General features: G+C 38.3%; 2 protein-coding genes across 10 annotated transcripts; one reads left to right on the top strand and one right to left on the bottom strand.

Moving 5' to 3' along the window:
- The first annotated feature begins 223 nt into the window (after positions 1 to 223).
- Positions 224 to 10499, top strand: LOC117637027. 9 transcript variants are annotated; one of them, XM_034371773.1, is made up of 14 exons: positions 224 to 497; positions 620 to 735; positions 1046 to 3299; positions 3380 to 3817; positions 4220 to 4678; positions 4759 to 5127; positions 5645 to 6250; positions 6395 to 6472; positions 6642 to 7376; positions 7523 to 7597; positions 7785 to 8432; positions 8689 to 9000; positions 9319 to 9861; positions 9987 to 10499. In XM_034371773.1, exons 2-14 carry the CDS (start codon positions 622 to 624, stop codon positions 10223 to 10225), a joined length of 6870 nt encoding a protein of 2289 aa, XP_034227664.1. In that variant the 5' UTR covers positions 224 to 497; positions 620 to 621; the 3' UTR covers positions 10226 to 10499. The 9 variants fall into 9 exon arrangements, with proteins under 9 accessions (XP_034227664.1, XP_034227662.1, XP_034227663.1 ...); XM_034371771.1 differs by having other exon boundaries at positions 7785 to 8450; XM_034371772.1 differs by having other exon boundaries at positions 7523 to 7615.
- A 351-nt stretch (positions 10500 to 10850) lies between these two features.
- Positions 10851 to 18257, bottom strand: LOC117637028 (cellulose synthase A catalytic subunit 2 [UDP-forming]-like). The gene is made up of 14 exons (XM_034371776.1): positions 17233 to 18257; positions 16310 to 16505; positions 15975 to 16210; positions 15778 to 15880; positions 15493 to 15679; positions 14740 to 15006; positions 14278 to 14623; positions 13914 to 14051; positions 13705 to 13830; positions 13374 to 13586; positions 13000 to 13267; positions 12635 to 12831; positions 12183 to 12533; positions 10851 to 11995 (listed from the first exon to the last, which is right to left on the bottom strand). Exons 1-14 carry the CDS (start codon positions 17311 to 17313, stop codon positions 11414 to 11416), a joined length of 3291 nt encoding a protein of 1096 aa, XP_034227667.1. The 5' UTR covers positions 17314 to 18257; the 3' UTR covers positions 10851 to 11413.
- Between the last annotated feature and the right edge of the window lie 614 nt (positions 18258 to 18871).

Here is an 18871-nt window from a genome sequence, read left to right as displayed (position 1 = left end):
AATAGATAAAATATAAATAAAACTAACAATAAATACAATTTTAAAATATCGTTAATTTGCATTTCTCACTTGACTTCTCCCTCAAGATTCAACTCACTTTTTGTCTCAACGAACAAAAGTTACACACTCGCTTTCCTTGGCCGACACCTGTACCACGCACCTGCTTAAGCCTGTCCACAAAATTACCATCATACCCCTACAATCGTCTCCCTCGTCGCTCATTCCGCAAGTACAGAATCCATTTCCCTTTTGAAATCGCAAGTTACATAAAACCCGTCTTGGAAAGCGGGAAACTCATCCAGTTTGAATTTAAAAAAGTACAGAGAAAAAAGCAAAAAGTAATCAGACCGATTGTTCGAGAAAAAAAGGAGAAAACTAGAACATCGAAAGCAAAAATCGAATTTAAGTTCATCGAAAGTAAATCAACAATCTTCCTCTCAGAAGGTTCTGAGTTCTTCTCTCCATAGCCAAGCCAACTTCGTGTTGGCGCGAAAAAAGTAAGTGGAAGATTCTCGAACTGTAATATTTTTTTATTTTTTTTTTATTTTTTTACATTTTTAGTTGTTTTGTTGGTTTCAATAATTTATGATCTTTTCTTTGTTCAAAATTTTGATTACAGAGATGGATTATTATGCGATGAAGAGGAAGCAACTTCAATCACTCTGTAAACAACACGGAATTCCTGCAAATTTAAGGAACACTGAAATGGCCCATAAGCTTACTTTGCTTCTCAAGGTAATAGCATCACCGAAGAACGAAAGCTTTTTATCTGTGTTTATTAACTTTATAGTTCTTGCTTCTTCTTTTTTTCTTTAAATTTCAATTTTGTTTTCTTTTTGGTTCCTGATAAAATTGATTAAAAGAAAATTGTGGGTTTCATGTTATTATTTCCAGAAAGTGAAACCCCTAAACCAATTAGGGCAACTGTTGTGTACGGGATCAGTTGGCTGTCTTGCAATTTCTCTCTTTTGTTATGTACTTTGCAATGGGGTTTTGGTTTATTTTGATAATATTTTTTGTTCCTTTTATTTTCCCTAATAAACAGGAAGATGAAAAACTCAGTGAGCCAGTCTGCAAAAATTTAGAAGAAAATGAAGGGGGAATTGATTCTGAGGTTGAGACAAAGAAGGTGAAGAAAGTAAAGTTCAGTCCAGAAAATCAAACGTTTTACTTTGTGGGTACGGATAATGACTCAAACTCGGATTGTGATTACAATCCAAAGAAGAAACAGGGGAGAAAGAGGAAGTCCATGGTTGTTAAGAAGGTTCAGGTTTTTGAAAATTCCAGAGGACTCGAACACTCTCACAAAATTATTGACTCCCCAGGTAGAGTTACAAGGTCCAGAGCACAAAAAATGGATGAAGGCAATGCAGAAGCAGTTTTTTCACCTCTTCCTGCGAAGAAGAAATTGACAAATCGAGTGAAAAAGGTTGATAGCTGTGATAAGCCTCCTCCAGAGGTTGAGTTAATTGAGAGAGTGGATAGTAATGCAGAACATGCTAATTTGAATGGAGGGTTGATTCAAAGGCAGTTGAGAAACAGGGTGGTGGTGAGTGATGATGGTGGAAATTCACTGGTTTTGAGGAAGGATCTAGTGCCAAGGGGTTCAAAGAAACCCAAACAAAATAAAGGTAGTGATGGGGATCTTTTACCAACTAAGACTTATGAAGAAAATGTCCCTGTAGGAAAAGGTATTAAACCTGAAAAAGTCCAGAAGCAATGTAAAGGAAATGTCACAAAATCGAGGAAAACTGATCTTGGTGGTAGTAGGATCACACGGTCTCGGAGTCAGGTTGGAGGGAATAGTTCTGGAGTTGAAAGTAAAACAGATATTCTCAAAGTTCAGGAAAAGGGACAAGAAGTTCTTCAACTTGAAGAAACCTGTAAGGGCCTAGATAGAGAGCATTTGAGGCGGAAGTCTGCTGTACCTCTGAAGAGGAGTCTGGAAGGTGACAACCTTGCTAATGAAGCTGTTGTACCTGGGAAGACCCTGAGGAGGTCAAAACGAAATTTAGCCAGGGACAGAGACTCTGCATGTGGGACATTGGCAGAAACCAAACTTGTTGGTAGGAGCAAAAAGTCTAAAACCAAGTTTGTGGGAAAAGCTTCAGGCCAAGAAGAATGTGAACTTGAAGAACCATCAAAGGACGGGCAGAAAATTCCTGTGTTCCAGAAGGGCAAGGAACTGGCGAAAGGTGATACTAGAAAAAGACCAAGGAATATAGATTTGGAAAGAGCTTCCAAAGTTGAGTCAAGTGTAGAAAGAATGGAAGAAAATGTTGCTCTCCTACCCAATGGTCCTTTGAGGAGATCCAGACGCAAAACTACATTGTTTTCCTCTGCTGCTCATGATGATAGGGAGTTTAGAATCTGTGAAGGTGCTGGAACTGTGAAGCAATCAACAGCTGCTGGAACAGTGAAGCAACCAGTTCCTGACAAGGGTGCCAATGTGTCTCAATCTCTAAGGCGGTCTAGTCGGAATGCTTGTGAAAAGATACTAACAGAACCCACTGGGGACATGTGTGGAATTGCCAATGGTGTTAAAAAGGATGGTCTTGTGAAGCAAATACAAGAGCCAACATATGAGAAGGAAAGTTCATTAATTGTGCATGATTCTTTAAACAAAAGCCCACAAAGACGATCCTCGCGTATTCTGTCCATAAGTGGCTTGGTTGCACCTACAGGACGCACTGGTATAGTTGCTGGAAAGAACAAAAAGAGTGAATCTAGGATGCCAATTATAAAGGAAATGGTCTCGTTTGCTAAAATCAATTCACCCCTTGAAGAAAATCTGAGTATAGATATTAGATTGAATATTCCAGAAGCTTCAGGAAATGAGAACAATACTGATTCTTGCTGCAGCAAAGGTCTGGAAAGGTCAAGCAAGCAGAGGAAGGGATCAAGCAAGAAGAGGGAATCTGCTGGAAGGGGTCAGCCTGTTTATGATGAAGTATCTACTGCATATTCTATCATGGAGAAGGCCATGGACATTTCAGGTCATCTGAAGGACAATCAGACCTCAGAATCAATGAAGTTTCAAGGTATATCTACAGTGCAGAAGCCACAGAATGTGACAGAACCCCTGACTAACGAGATGGAAAATAGCATCCCGGATAACACTACTGCATGTGATATGGATTATCATTCTTATCTGTCTTTGAACAAAGGTCATACTGGCCATGCTATTGCAGTTGAACAAAACCCAGTAGAATGTCCAGATAAATTCAGCAATGTTGTTTCTTCCAAATTTACCTGTCTAAGTGATGGCCACTCACCTACCTATCAACCAGACTGTGAAGGTAAGGGAGTTATTTACTTTTGTTGTCAAATAGATGTATTAATTAGTTTTTGGTGCTTATTGTGTTCGCCAAACTTGTAGGTGAATGTTCCAACCTGTTGGACTTGAAAAAAGGATTGGAGACAGATGAGTCATTAACTGTTAAAACGTCAGACCAAAGGATTGATGTGGTGGATGATCAGTTAGAAGGTGGTAGCAAAGTTAGTGTTCCTGAGGATCAAAACTTAGTTCAATTGGATGCTAGTGGGATTGATCAACCAGTACTTGTAGAACAAGTTCTTGAGGATCATCTAACTGAACTTGGTGAAAATAAGGAGTCAGACAGCAATAATGCAAAGTCCTTTGCATTAGTAGAAGAAATATGTGCTTTCAGTTCTTGTGACAGAGAAGAAATGGTTCAGGTTGATGTAGGTTCTACTGCTGAAACTAGTGCAGAGACAGATGGAGACATCCATCTGGGTAGAATTGTTCTCAGTGATACTGCTGTAACTCTGTCCAAATCTTCACTAGTAAAGGAAGGTATTTGATGTTCCCTTGTTTGGTTTCTTCTTTAATTTTCATGTTTATGTGATGTTTTTATTGCTGATAGGTTCAGCTGTTTAATCTCGTTATTCATCAGTTCAATCGTTTGGATGGATTTACTTTGTAGAACTTAATGCTATTGGTAATCAATCACATTATTTATTCTTATCACTAAAGGGAAGTATGTGCATGATCTCCCTGACTGTGATAGAAACAGTTCAATCACTTTACAAGAAAGTGCTAAGGCTCAGGCACTGTAGTTTTCAACTGTGAGGCCTTCAACAAATTCCCTTTTTTTAAACCTTTTTTAGTCCGGCTCAATCACTACTTGGAGTATTAAACCTCTATCACTTTGTATTTTTTCACATGATTAATATTTGTATCTTCTCTTTGTTCCAGCTACTGATTCTTGCTGCAGCAAAGAAGCTGTTGAAAAATCAAGCAATAAGTGGGAATCTGCTGCAATGGGTCAGCCTGTTTGTTTTGAAGTATCTGCTGTACATTCAAGCATAGAGAAAACCATGGACATTTCAGCTCATCTGAAGGAAAATCAGCTATCAAAGTATAATAATTTACAAGGTATATTTACAGTCCAAAACGCACAGAATGTAATGGAACCCGTGACTAATGTGATGGAAAATGTTATGGTAGATAGTGGATTGAATGTCCCAGAGAACGCTACTGTACGTGATATGGAAGATAATTACCATCTGTCTTTGGACAGAGGTGATACTGGTCATATTATTGCAGTTGAACAAACCTCGAAAGAATGTATGGATAAGCTCAGCAATGTCAGTTTTTCCAGATTGACCTGTCTAGGTGATGGTCACTCACCTACCTGTCAACCAGATTGTGAAGGTAGTTATTCAAGTTTTGGTGTCAAATAGATGTACTAATTAATTTTGGTGCTCTGCTTATTGTGCTCTTATAATTTGTAGGTGAATGTACCAACCAGTTGGACTTGAAAGGACTGGAGACAGATGAGTCATGGACTGTTAAGACGTCATACCAAAGAAGTGATGTGGTGGATGACCAGTTAGAAGACGGTAGCAAAGCTAGTGTTCCTGAGTATCATAACTTAGTTCAATTGGATGCTAGAGGGATTAATCAACCAGTACTAGTTGAGCCAGTTGTTGAGGATCATCTAACTGAATGTGATGAGAATAACGAGTCAGACAGAAATACAGCGAAATCCTCTGAAGTAGTAGAAGAAACTAGCGAAGAGACAGTTGCAGATATCCATCTGGATAGAATTGTACCCAGTGATACTGCTGTAACTCTGCCCAAATCTTCACTACTAAAGCAAGGTATTTGATGTTCCCTTGTTTAATTTTTCATGTTCATATGATAATTTTTTTGTTGATAGTTCAGCTGTTAGATCTTGTTATTCATGATTCATTTCGTTTGAGCGTTATTTGCAATGGTTAGTTCCATGAATTCTCCTTCTAATAGTACCATGTTACATGACATTTTTTAAATGCTCTTGACCTTACTTTGCGGACTGAGGTTGAGTTAAATTGTGTTTGTGGTCTAGATTACCAACACTAGTCCCGACTCTTGTTAACTTTTTTTGGTTGGGCAGTATAGAACCATGCTGTTTTAAGTTTGACACTCTTAACTTTTACTTTATATTGGTTTATCTGTAAAGTGAATAGAAGAGATGGATATTCTTTCTCATTCCTAGTAATCAGTGGCAAAGAAGTGATAATTGAAAATTTTAATTTATCTAAATGAATAACTTGTGTTGTTCTCTGGTATATTTAAGAAAAACATGTGAATTCCATCCAGTAAGTTATGAGATATTAATGATCGTTTAATCTGCAGAAGGAGATCAACTTGAAAATCAATTCAAATCACCAGTTGAAGGCAGAAGTATTTGTGAAATAGATGAGGCCTTGTTATATGGAAGCAAAAACCAAAATTTATCCTTTGATCAGGTTGATTATCCGGAAGACGACACAGTGGCAGCAAGTAAAATTGAAAGTGCCATCGTCGTTGAAACAGAGTCAACATCTCTTTCTGATTGTGCTTTGGCAAAAATGCAACATAGAAATGAGAACATTCTTAAGGAAGTTACTTCAGAGATGAAGAGACATCCTTCCATTGCTTCAGATGACAGTATGCACATGGATGGCAATGCTGATATGGATGATAATGTTGGAACACTGGATGGTGGTATGAATTCTCTAAATGTGAGTTCAAAAACTGAGATAAGTTCAGACAATATTGGTGATTTCTTAGTCGGAGATGAGCTGGCTGATCTGAGTTGCTGTGATCATGGCATTATTTTGGGCAATGCTGGTGTGAGTAATAGCGTGGCACAAACCATACCTGGCTTGACTGACACAGATGGAATAGTTGGAACTGAAAGTATTACACAATTCAAACTATGTGCTGATAACTCTTGTGCCAAACCTCAAATGTATTCAGGTGGTCTGCCATTGTATCATGTTTTTAATGATTCTTCATCTCTTGGTATATTTTGGTTATTGATCTTGAATATATGATTTTACTGCGTATAACCTGACATTCTGATTTAAGTAAGCTCAAGTAAGAAAATTTTCTCAAACGCAGGAAATCTAAGTGGATTAAATGAGATTGAGGGTAAAAAAAACAATGCCGAAGAAAAGGAGATGACCTATGAGGATAGAGGTACAACTCCGCTTTTAGGTTGGAAACTTGTCTTGTTGAGAAGTTTGTATGTTCATGTGCTTCTTGTTTATTCTTATCACTTGATAGGGTATTCTCTTGCATCTGTGAGATATAACGTATGTGCTCCATCCACTAAGTTATGAGATAATAATAACTGTTTAATCTGCAGAAGGAGATCAACGGAAAGATCAATTCAAATCACCAGTTGAAGGCAGAAATATTCATGAAAGAAATCAGGCCTTGTTACATGGAAGCAAAAATCAGAATTTATCCTTCGAAGAGGTCGATATTTTGGAAAAGCACACAGTAGCAGCAAATAACACTGAAAGTTCTATGGATGCCGTGGTGAACGAAACAGAGTCGCGGTTCCTTTCTGATTTTTCTTTGGCAAAAATGCGGCGTGGAAATGAGAACAAATCCCCAGATCCTTCAACTATGGTGGTGTCGGTAGACAGTGCAGTTCAAGAGAGAGCACTAAACAATGTTATGCAATCTGTCCTCCTACTGGATCAAGTGAAGTATGGTGATCCTGGCATACATAAGGAAGTATCTTTAGAGATGAAGAGACATCCTTCCATTGCTTCAGTTGATAGTATGCACACGGATGGCAATGCTGATATGGATGATAATATTGGAACACTGGATGGTGGTATAAATTCTGTAAATGTGAGTTCGAAAACTGAAATTAATTCAGATAATACTGGTGATTTCTTGGTCAGAGATGAGTTGGGTGATCTGTGCTGCTGTGATCATGGGATTATTTTGGGCAATGCCGGTGTGAGTAATAGAGTGTCACAAAATGAACCTGGCTTGGCTGACACAGATAGAATAGTTGATACTGAAAGTATTACACAAGTCAATCTATCAGCTGATAACTTTTGTGCCAAACGTCAAATGCATTCAGGTGGTGCCACTGTCTCATGTTTAATGATTCTTCATCTCTTGGTATCTTTCGATGATTGATCTTGAATATATGATTTTACTGGTTGTAATGAGATTTTGATTTGAGTAACTGTATATACTTAAGTTTTTATATTGTCTCAAATGCAGGAGATCTAAGTGGATTAAATGAAAGTGAGGGTAGAAACAATGCAGAAGAAAAGGAGATGACTTATGAGGATAGGGGTACAGTTTCTCTTTTAGGTTGGAAACTTGTTAATCTTGTTGAGAAATTTGTATGTTCATATGCTTCTTGTTTATTCTTATCACTTGATAGGCAATGACAGTACCTTGTTATATTCTCTGGCACTTCGAGAAAAAAATGTGTTCCATCCAGTAAGTTATGAGACAATAACAATTATTTAATCTGCAGAAGGAGATCAACTTAAAGATCAATTCAAATCACCAGTTGAAGGCGGAATAATTTGTGAAAGAGTTGAGGCCTTGTTACATGGAAGCCAAAACCAGAATTTATCCTTTGATGAGGTTGATATTCTGGAAAAGCACACAGTGGCAGCAAATGATATTGGAAGTTCTATGGATACCCTGGTGGACGAAACACAGTCGGGGTCTCTTTCTGATTTTGCTTTGGCAAAAATGCAGCTTGGAAATGAGAACAAATCTCCAGGTCCTTCAAATATGGTGGTGCCGGTAGATAGTGAAGTTCAAGAGAGAGCATCAAATGAAGTTATACAATCTGTTCTCCAACCAGATCCAGCGAAGTGTGGTGATCTTGAATTACAAGGCAATGAATTTGGAGTGCGGGAAAGAGTCTCAGGCGTGAAGGTTGTTGAAAGTCTCAATGTTGGCATTAATCGTACGAGGACCTCCCAAGAGACTGAGGAAGTAATTGATCTGCTTAATCTTAACGATAGGGATATCATTTCTGGTGACTCAAAGGAATCCCCTGGTTTTGAAAACTTGCATCCCATCTCTATGGTTAAACCTGAAATGGGTGTCAATTGCTCTGCTGATTCTCCAGCTACCCATTCTAGTCATGGTCAGTGCTTATTGCATCAAGGTGAAGAAGCAACTGCAGGTTAATAATTGTTTCCAAAATTTTCAACTCTTATGTATATTTGTTTTCATTTCCTAAGCCTCGTGGCCTGGGGTGGGGAGTGGGGGGAAGAATAGTATCTATGTTTGAGCCCAAGGAGTATCTATATATCTTGTAGTTATTTTTTAACAAAAATAAAATATTAATCTTCATTCAACTTAAACTTTTTATTGAAAACAGTTCCGTCTCTAACGGTTTTTGTATCTTTGTGATTAAACAGAAACTAAAGCCTTGGAGTTAAATGCTGCCTCGCCTTTATTTAGCAGTTATGAGATAAAACAACTTTTCAGCGATGACAAAATGGATGGATTTTCAAAATCATATCCAGACATGTCAAAAGTTGATTCAGTGATTGAAGATAGTGAGGCTGTGAAGAAAGGGAAAGAAAGTGCTGTTGGTATTGCACAAGTTGCTGCAGGGCAACTTACTGACCATGAGCATAAATCGGAGGACGTTATGGATCTAAAATCTACTCTGGAAATGGGTATTCATTACCCTGTTGGTTCTCCTGTTACCAACTTTTCTAGTTGTGGTGAGTGTTTAATTTTGGACTTCACTGCTAATACTTTTAATTAACTATGAGTCTATGACTCCAAGAGTTTGCTATTATATTTTTTCTTGAATAGTCCAACATGTGGAAGTCTATAGATTGGGAAGTTATAGTTTTAGGATTTCGAACTTTGATCTCATGATACCATGTTATACTTTTTATTTATCCATGCCTCCAAAAGTGTAGAGTATTAGGATCTGTAAAGACAAATGTTATAATGTGTTTTGGGGAATAACAAAGCCTTGGAGTCAAATGTTGAATTGTTTGGATTGACTGATTTTGAGATGGAACTGATTGTAGGGGACATCAAAAGAGATGAATTTCAGAAATTAGATGCAGGTCTGAGTAAAGCCAATCTGATGAATGAAGTTGGTGAGCATGTGAAGGAAGGTATAGAAAATGATCTGGGAATTGCTCAAGTTGTTGCCAAGAAACACAGTGATCATGGGCAGAGAATGGCAGATGAACTTCTGAAATCCACTCATCCTCCTGTTTCAGATGGGAACACCTGTGTAAATGAAAGACCAAAGGAGAAAGGAATCAGGCCTATCAACCAAGTGTTTGTTGATCATGAGGATATTGATGAGGCTGGTGATATTGAATATTCTAATGTGTGGGCACGTACAGGGAAATCGGTAGATGATTCTGAGATGAGTGGCAGCAATCCTGGTGCTTTTGATGTGCCAGCAGCAAACAGTTATCCGAATTACTTAATGCAAGCTCGAAGTAATGTGAACCCTGATGTTGAAGTTACTAAATTTTCAGTTGAGAGTGAGATTGTGTCAGAACAGAATGTAACTGCAGATCAATGTCCCATATCTGCAGATTCAGTTTTGAGAAAAGGTACACATCTTGCACTTGAACGTCAATTTTTTTCTCTTTATTGGTTCTCCGAGTATTTTTTTTTGGGCATGATTTACTTGAAAATGCAAGCTGATTCTTTGACCTTCTTGCTCATGTCTTCTCAGACAATTTGGAATCACCTAGGGTAAGGAGTTGGGAGGCAGATTCAGACAAAAGTATCAGTATTTCTTTTGCGCCAAGGGAGAACAAGACAGATAGTCTGGTCCCTAGTCCTCCAAAGAGTTTTGTCAATACTGCTGATATGAAGGAAAATTTCAGAAACACAAAGAGCGACAAAGTTTCCAACTCAGCAGTGAAAACTTTGCAACCTAGGCCGGCATTGAATGATCTCCAAAAGAAGTAGACCTACTAGTGTTGGCCATGGAAATACGAGTTAAAGTGACCCTTCATTTTCAGCTGAAGCATACCTCATGCTGATCTTCAAGAGTCTTTTGGTAATTTACAGTATTGCTTGTAAATGAACTTGTTAATGGTACAGTTAGTTTTGTGGGGTCCAGTGTAAGTATGGTGTTGTATTGGATTGCTTATTTTAAATATGTGAATGTCTAGCGACAAAAGTTTGCAAATGCAAATATGTAAAGTTTGTTAATGTGCGTATATTGCAATTTTAGGGTTTATATGCAAATATGTAAATGTGCTAATTTTAAAAATGAGGTTCGCATATCACAACAGAGGATCCGGATCCTTGGAGGTGAATGAGGCCTATCTCCTCCCCAATTTGTTGTTTCAGAGGTGGATTTAGTTTAAGGCTTTACTTAATAAGCCAGGAAATTAATTCCATAGGATTCCTAGGAGAAAAACGCAGACATTCAAAAACTGTGAGTTAGACAAAATAATTTGCCACGTCACAATGTCATCACACAATCAATGTGATAGCAAAAGCTGAAGTCAAACTTCTAGGCACAGCCGCACAAATATCATAGAGGTGAGAAAAAAGTCATTATTTCCTCCAAACATGCCAGAAGAAAGAAAGAGAAAGAAAATCAAACATTTATTGAATGTTGAGTTGTTCTTAAATAAGCACACATACAAGAAGAGTTGCCTTTGTTTGGCAATCACATTTGGACATCTCAAAAAATACATCACCCTAAGATTGCAGCTATTTCCTCTCAAATACTGCACAACAGGACAAGGTTTTATGACACTAATATATATGAACCAACCCCCTTATTGAGAAGGGAACATAAATTATGAATCAAACTAACTTTATCTTCTCATGGGATTACAGACAGACCTGGATACAAATCCCCTTCCAACCCACAAAATCCATGTATTAAAGAATTAATGAACACTTTGCAAAACAATCAATGTGTCAGATCCAGTCCCTTTGTATCTACATGCAACCTCCCAGGATTGCTCTTTCTTCCCATCTCATCTTTTACCACAAGATTTATCCTTACAAATAGAACTGTTCGAAACAATTTTACCTTCGATTGAACAACATCGCGCATTTGAACTCGATCTCTTTTTGTTTGCCCAAACAGCTACTTTATAGAACTCACACCATCTAAACCTTCTGTATAAGTGGACCTTAGTCACAATCCAGCCCGCAAACTTCTAATACAATACCACCTTTTGATACAAATGGGTTGATTCGGACCCATAATAGAGAGAAGATCGATGCGAGAAGAATTGACCAGACCACAATGATTGTGGGGAGTCTCTCCTGTCTTCCCACCAAACCCTTTAGGAATGGGTAAAGATGGACAATGACCCATATGGCAAAGAACAACCTACCAAAGAGAGGACCCCATGAGTCGTAACCATTGTTGATGGCATCAGAAATCCCAACAACGACTCCAATAATGTTTATGATCAATAAGGTCATGGGAGGGATCAAAAGTGACGTCCACTTAAAGAGGTATAGATCAGAAAACTCTCCATCATCCGCTGCTTTAGATGTGACAGTGAAGTTTGTGTTAACTCCGCCCAAAACCTTGAGCAGACCCTGGATGAGTGCGAAAAAGTGTGATGACGCACCACCAATGACCCAAAACTGTTCATTCCTCCACCAGTCATGTATGCCAACATGTCCCCACTGCATCTCAAGTATGCTAGTTGCAGCGATGGATAAAAAGAGAGCCATGAAAAGGATACTGGCATAGTTGCTAATCTGTTAATCAGAGAAAGCCAATATTAGTTGAAAGCATTGCAACAGAAATAAATACAGCAAGCACAGCATTCTCAAGTTAGGCCTTTCAAAAAATATATATTTCCTACAAAGGGACGGGGAAAATAAAGTTCTAACACACACACACATATATATATATAGTCCAGACCAAAATAAGGGGGAAAATTACCTCAGGGACAATGAATTTCCCAGTAAGGAGACAGACAGCCGGCAAGGAACAGTAGGCAAGCAAGGGGATAGATGTCAAAGGATAGACAACCGAGTTTATATAAGAAAAGCGCTCCAACCATTTCAAACCACACCCATATCCATACCAAATTGGACAGTGCCTGCTCAATAATATTTCAACAGATCCCAACGCCCACCGAAGCACCTGGTGAAGCCGATCAGATAAGTTTATAGGGGCTGAACCCTTGAATGCAGGCCTTTTGGGCATGCAATACACAGATCGCCAGCCATGGCAATGCATCTTGAAGCCCGTTAGGATATCCTCTGTAACAGAGCCATATATCCACCCAACCTGGAACAGAATTAAGATTTAGAAAACAGAAAAATGCCAAGCTTCAAATCATAAGAGCTTGAGTCATTCATAAGTCAAACTCCATAAATGGTGCAGCATACCTCCTTCCCCCATTCTGTTTTATCTTCATAGCCACAACTAATGACATGGATGGCTTCTTTCAAGAGTGATGCCGAACTTGTTCCCTTCGGAACTCCACCGTCTTCCATGAGTGTAGAAGCGATGAAAACTGGCGACTGTCCAAATTTTTTCTCAAATTTTATTTGGGGTATTAGGGATGACTTTTCATTGTCTATTCCTGTAAAAAAGTTTCAGTAGAATCATAAACATCTGTGTTTAACACAACCAATCACTTACAGAAATCAAATTAATAATCTGCATTCACAAGTAGCCTGAGCAAGGAAATTCAAGATTGATCTGTAAGGAGGAAAACAACTATACTATCCATTTGTAAAGCACCTCTTACCTTCAATTCCCTCCTGAATATTTTCTAGTGCATGTATCTGCTTTGAAGCATCCTTGTTCTTTTTCTTTTTATCATTTGACTTTGCTTTTTTGTTCTTCTTTCTAGATCCACAACACCAGCAGCACCATTTTGGCAAACAATTACAAGTCTTCCCTGGTGGTTTCTTCTTGGTAGGAGCATCATATCCATACAGTGCCTGCCTTCGGAAGACACAACCAGTTCCAACATATATGGGTCCTTGGATACCATCTAAACCTTTCATATTGATCTGTATTCAAATTATGAAAGGAATTAGCTTCTCACACAAAAAATCATGCTTTTGCAACTTCTCACCTAATCTTTGAATAAAATAAACAAACAAACAAGGTGCTTACATCAAAGAATACAACATTGCGATTTGAGTATCTATCATGACGATCAATCCCATCAAACCGTTGAGGAAATTGTACGTAACAGATTTTCTTTCCGGACGTGGGGTCCATCATGAAGCACATTGCTTCACGAAGTGCTCTGCTGTTGTTTATATAGTGATCACAATCAACATTCAGTATGTAAGGAGCATTTGAGATGATTGCTGACACCCGTACCTTGATTTATTGGCCAGCATGTAAATAAAAATTAGACAACTGAAAACCTAAACAAGTTCAGAGAGGAGAGAGGGAAAGAGAGGGAGAGGGAGAGACAGAGACAACAAGAGAGCTATACCAAAGAATTCATAGCTCCAGCTTTCTTGTGATGATCAAAACCTGGTCTCTTTTCACGGGACACATAAACCAGACGTGGTAATTCATTTCCTTCCACATCACGAACACCATTTTGCCCAAGGAAAACCTGCCAAAAAAAAGATAAAGATTAGAAATACTCAATAAGGACTGGCTCTTCATCATGAATTGATTAAATGAACACCGCCACACCTGAATCATTCCAGGATGATCCCTGACATTGTTCCCAGGCCATGGAGTCCCGTCCTGCATCGTCCAACCCTCCTCGGGAACTTTCTGTGCTGTGGCGACCAACCCATTTATCCTAACTTTGAACTCTTCATACTCTCTCTATGCCCACAAAATGACAACACCAGATCAGAAACGTCATCATCCAGCACCAACCAAAAGTGTGTGTATCATTGCAAGGTTGTCACTATAATTTAAGCTATTTTTTTTATAATGAAAATCAACTTTTCTTTTTTCTTTTTTAAACTGAAAGATGGTTATCAAAGAAGTGGTAAACCAGAAACTTGTCAAACTGTAACACAAACAAATGAAGAAAGAAGTGGTAAACCTTAATGGCTCGACGTTCCCTGACAAATGTCGGATCTACTTTGTCTCTCAAATAGTCAACTTTTTGTGCAAAGTACCACTCTGGGGCCCGGGGTTCAATACTGTACTTCTTGCAAAATGGAACCCACTTTCTTGCAAACTCAGATGTCTCTGAGAGGGCTTCAAAAGTGAGCATTGCAGCACCATCATCAGAGACATAGCATGCAACTTTGTCAACTGGATAATCTACAGAGAGGATGGACAGAACTGTGTTTGCTGTGATAAGTGGCGGTTCCTTAAGAGGATCAACAGTACTAACAAATACGTCTAGATCGGCCAACTCAGATGGCTTCCCTTCTTTCTCATACCTGAACCCAAAAAAAAATAATAATAACACTAGCTTAGAACAGATATTTCAAAAAGCCACATACACAGAGAGAGAGAGAGAGAGAGAGAGAGAGAGAGAGAGAGAGAGAGTGGCTACCTGAGTGATAATCTATCAAGGTATGTTTCTCTCTCAATCGGATACCACTTAGGAAACTGATCCAATATCCATGACAAGCCAAACCAAATTTCACATATGATAGATGTTAACCACAATCCATATGCGTTGTTGACTGGATGGAGAATTCTATAGTGGAAAAAGAGGCCAAGAATTGCAAGACGGAGTAAGATTATCATTCTATATGGATTTATCTTGCTCGAAGGAATGGGTAACTTCCTCGAAAGCGGCTGCCTGCCTTCATCCATCCTGTAAAAAGAATTACAAAAATCAACTCTCTTTGGTTGAAACAAAATTACATCATTCTAAGTAGTGACACAGTTAAATTTTAAACTTGTGCCAAAATGGACAATAATATTGCACCATTTGGATTGTCCTTTAGCTTGCACGGAGTATCTATAGCCAGTACCCCATATGTGTTTTCAGACTAATACTTTAAGAAAGTAAAAGTTTACATGTTATGGATACATATTTTTCTTTTTCATTCATATAAACTGTCATTAAATTAAACGAACGTTTACCTTCTCTTTTAACAACTGCAAAGTTTAAGTAACTAAAAATATACATAACCAATCTCTAACACCTAAAGAATACAATTTCACACAATAAAATATAAACTATCATCTCTTCTTTTTTTTTTCAAAGAATAATTCATATAATAATTTCGCATTTCAATTTCGAATAAAATAACATAATAGTTCCAGGAATATAAAAATATTCTAAAGGAGCACCTACTTGGGTAAATCGGGATCATCCGGCTCATTTCCATTATTGTTTCCACCATCATTTCCTCCTTGGTGCTTCACCACCTGAAGTTTTTCATTTTGCTTCTTCTTCCAGTCCTCCATTCGCTCCTTCCATGCAACAGTTCCATAACCATATACAGCTAAGTCTTTCTTAGGATCCATTGGCCTGGGTGGAACTGCATCATCAACACCACAATCAGACTCTAAGAAGATTAAGCAGTCCGAACAGCTACAAAAATTGAGGCAAATATTGAGGCAAATTTAATGAACTTACAGGACATAGAGGAATCAGTGGTCGGCATTGGATGAACCCGTTTTCCTCGACTCATGAATGGAGGAATAATAAGAGCGTGCTTATCAGAGGCAATCCCAACATCCTTCACCAAAAACAACAATTATCAATTTATCAGACACAGATCAATTATAACCACACTGTCAAGGAAAGAACATCAAACAGTTAAATTAACTCACCTCTTGGCCATAGGTCAGCAGAGGGATCTCGGAAGCAATGGAGGCAGAGTCAAATTCTGCTGGTGTGCTAATCCCTGAACCGTGGACGTGGGATCCCCGTCCGATATTAAGGCGAGCAGCCAGAACTGCCTCGGCAATGTGGTGAGGATCTCTCCTATCATTGCTTGAAATATCAAACTCATTCTCCAAATCATCAATATCATCCTCTTCTTCATCACCTTCAACTCTTGGACTCCCTAACAGAAAGTTGCAATTTCAGTATTCTTTCTTAAAAAAATTTATAACAAAAAATAAAAAATCACCAAAACCATGATTGATACGGGGAAGAGACTCACCCTTGAGGCGCTTGTATCTGGTTTTGCACTGAGGGCAGGCTTGATTGCCCTCTCTTCTTTCATACTCATAGCAAGATCTGCAAACAGGAAATGCACATTCATTGCAAGCAACAAATGGCTCCCCATCCACTGTTATCTCTATCTCATCCCCACAGATCTGGCAAATCTGCCCACTCAGTTCTTTGACAGATGTTACCTGCAATTCATTGGTACCATAGCAATATCAATCTCCGTCAGATCGAAGACTAAAATAATATCAAAAGCATCAGAAGAAGAGAAAGAAATCCTATAACACACATCTGAATTGCTTGGAAAGGAAACTAGTTAATTTACTAGAAAACTATGAAATAAATTTTGCATGAGCAAAGTTGAAGGCCTTATGCACCGGTTCATTGACCAGCTCTGAAAACCAAGAAAGAACAAGACACCCAAAAAAAAAGTAATTTTACGGAAGCCGTTTCAAGAGAAACCACAGAGTACCACAACCAATGCACAGAACCCAGAAAGAGATTGTGGCTGAGAAAAGTCAAATCCAATATACTAAAAACCCCGAACCAAAATTCAGTAACTGAAGCTTTAAATCTCAGTTGAAATCAGAGAGGAGGTAAAGGAAAACATAGAAGACAAATTTTGCTCATCAATAGGTAGGAAACAGCATAAACAGAGTTGTAGAAAGAGAAGGAAAAATGTACTGTCTTTATTTCAAGATCTAACAAATTTAGAGGGGAGAGAGAGAGAGTCAATATGAGCAAATGGGTATCTTCCAAATGTAGACATAGGGTCCAGGAATGATTTCTGGGACAAAGAGTGAACAAAAGCAACAGATTTTGAAGGCTCTCAACATGTCCAGTATCAGAAATGGAGTTGAGAGGAAATGCAAAAGGCACAAGGGGAAGGGAGAAGAGACAACGTAAAAGTCTTACTCTTGAAACCTCATCAGCATTGATGAGAACAAACTCATTCCTGTTGTGAGAACCTGCAACAAGTCTTCCTTTGGTATCCATAGCACTCAGAACACAGACTGAGCCTTGAAACTCAAAAGAGACCCACTTCACAAAACCACTTTCTCTGTCTTTCTCATCACTCAAAAACCACCAAGGAACACCACTTGACCTCTCTCTTCCTCTTCTCCTTCTTCGTCTGTGTGTCTCTCTCTTTCTAGGTGGCTTAATTTAGTACACACTCTCAAAGGCACCCATTACAAGAAACACCAACCCAACATTATACAATGAATAAAAAACACAGCTTTTTACAGAGAGAGAGAGAGAGAGAGAGATAAATAGAGAACGAGTGAATATAAAAAAGGGTGAAATTAAAATAAGAAAAAATGAAAAATGTTTTGTTTGTGTGTAATGAATGATTCTTTTCTTGAGAGAGAGACCTAGTCCTCTAACAAATTGGCTGTCTGCAAAGAAAACTTGGTGCTTTCGATCTGTGACACGGGTTGCTGCCAAATTATATAGAGCAATAAAAAGAAAAAACTTTTGGTTTTAGAGAGAGAGAGAGAGAGAGAGAGAGATGGAGAGAGAATCTAAAAGTGGGAGTTGAAATTTCAACACATAAACACAGATGGGACGAGATAGAGACAGAGACAGAGGAGATCAATATATAATTTGGATCTAAAATATCACTGTAATCTAAATTAAACCCCAAAGCTAATTCTTAAAATATGGGTTTTTAGGTGGGCCCCAGATTTTGATTATGGAAGCCAAAGGCAGCAGTCGTGGTGGTGGTGGTGGGGCGAAGGTGGTGCCCCACCGGAGTGTCGGTGGCGCTGGACTGTGGAGGTGGGAGAGGGGTACTTCCGTATTTTCACTACAGAGAAACAGAGAGAATTGTTGGGTTGTTTTTGTACGTACGTAAGTGTCGGTGGCTCGAAATCGATGTCTTTCTCCTTCTCTTTCTCTTTCTCTTCCTCTTTCTCTTCTCTCTCTGTCACGGTTTCTGTGTGGGGTCTATTGTCAAATGAGAGAGAAAGTTTTGGAGTTTTTAAATTGTTCTTCAGAGGAGAGAGAGAGAGAGAGAGAGAGAGAGTGAAGAAGTTGTTGATGAGTCTTTCTCTTCACCAAAAAGACAACACAACAAAACTCAGTTCACAGTACGCTGGTGAGTGTCACGTGTGACTCGTGCAACGTGTGACCGAAAGATTGGTAAAATATCGCGAGAAATTGAGCCCCAGCTGTTTAGAAAAGGTTAGCTAGTGATGGCCATCTATTGCGTTGCTGTCTGTCCGCCTTCTTTGAATTATTTTTTGAGAGATTTACTATTATACTCAATATAGAAATTTAAATTACAAAAAAAATTTATGAAATAAATTTTAAAAATGCATCTAAAATTCATTTACAACATAACAAAAAAAATTTTAACTTCTTTTAAATTACAAAACTGTCATTGATTTCTTAAAACAAACGCAACCCTAAAATCTCATAAAAAAGCTCTAAACACTCAATAGGGTATCAAAATAATTTAATAATCAAAATTAAATTCAATAGAGCCAGCTGTCATTTTTTGGGTTTGTTTATAAAAGTAAATTGTGTACGGTTTATTTATATTATCAGTGCT

This window comes from Prunus dulcis, chromosome 8 (genome assembly GCF_902201215.1).
Source record: "Prunus dulcis chromosome 8, ALMONDv2, whole genome shotgun sequence".
Lineage (NCBI taxonomy): Eukaryota > Viridiplantae > Streptophyta > Magnoliopsida > Rosales > Rosaceae > Prunus > Prunus dulcis.
The sequence above is the reverse complement of the archived record's forward strand: the minus strand, read 5'-3'. Positions and strand labels throughout refer to the sequence as shown.

Bases quoted from the DNA above. Each gene is read 5' to 3' on its own strand.
- LOC117637027 (XM_034371767.1), top strand. From the start codon at position 622: ATGGATTATTATGCGATGAAGAGGAAGCAACTTCAATCACTCTGTAAA. The intron at 6,473-6,641 runs GTACAACTCCGC...TTTAATCTGCAG, and splicing joins GATGACCTATGAGGATAGAG to AAGGAGATCAACGGAAAGAT. The intron at 7,616-7,784 runs GTTGGAAACTTG...TTTAATCTGCAG, and splicing joins GGGTACAGTTTCTCTTTTAG to AAGGAGATCAACTTAAAGAT.
- LOC117637028 (XM_034371776.1), bottom strand. From the start codon at position 17,313: ATGGATACCAAAGGAAGACTTGTTGCAGGTTCTCACAACAGGAATGAG. The intron at 13,587-13,704 runs GTATAGCTCTCT...CAATAAATCAAG, and splicing joins CTGGAGCTATGAATTCTTTG to GTACGGGTGTCAGCAATCAT. The intron at 12,832-12,999 runs GTAAGAGGTGCT...ACTTTTTTACAG, and splicing joins TATTCAGGAGGGAATTGAAG to GAATAGACAATGAAAAGTCA.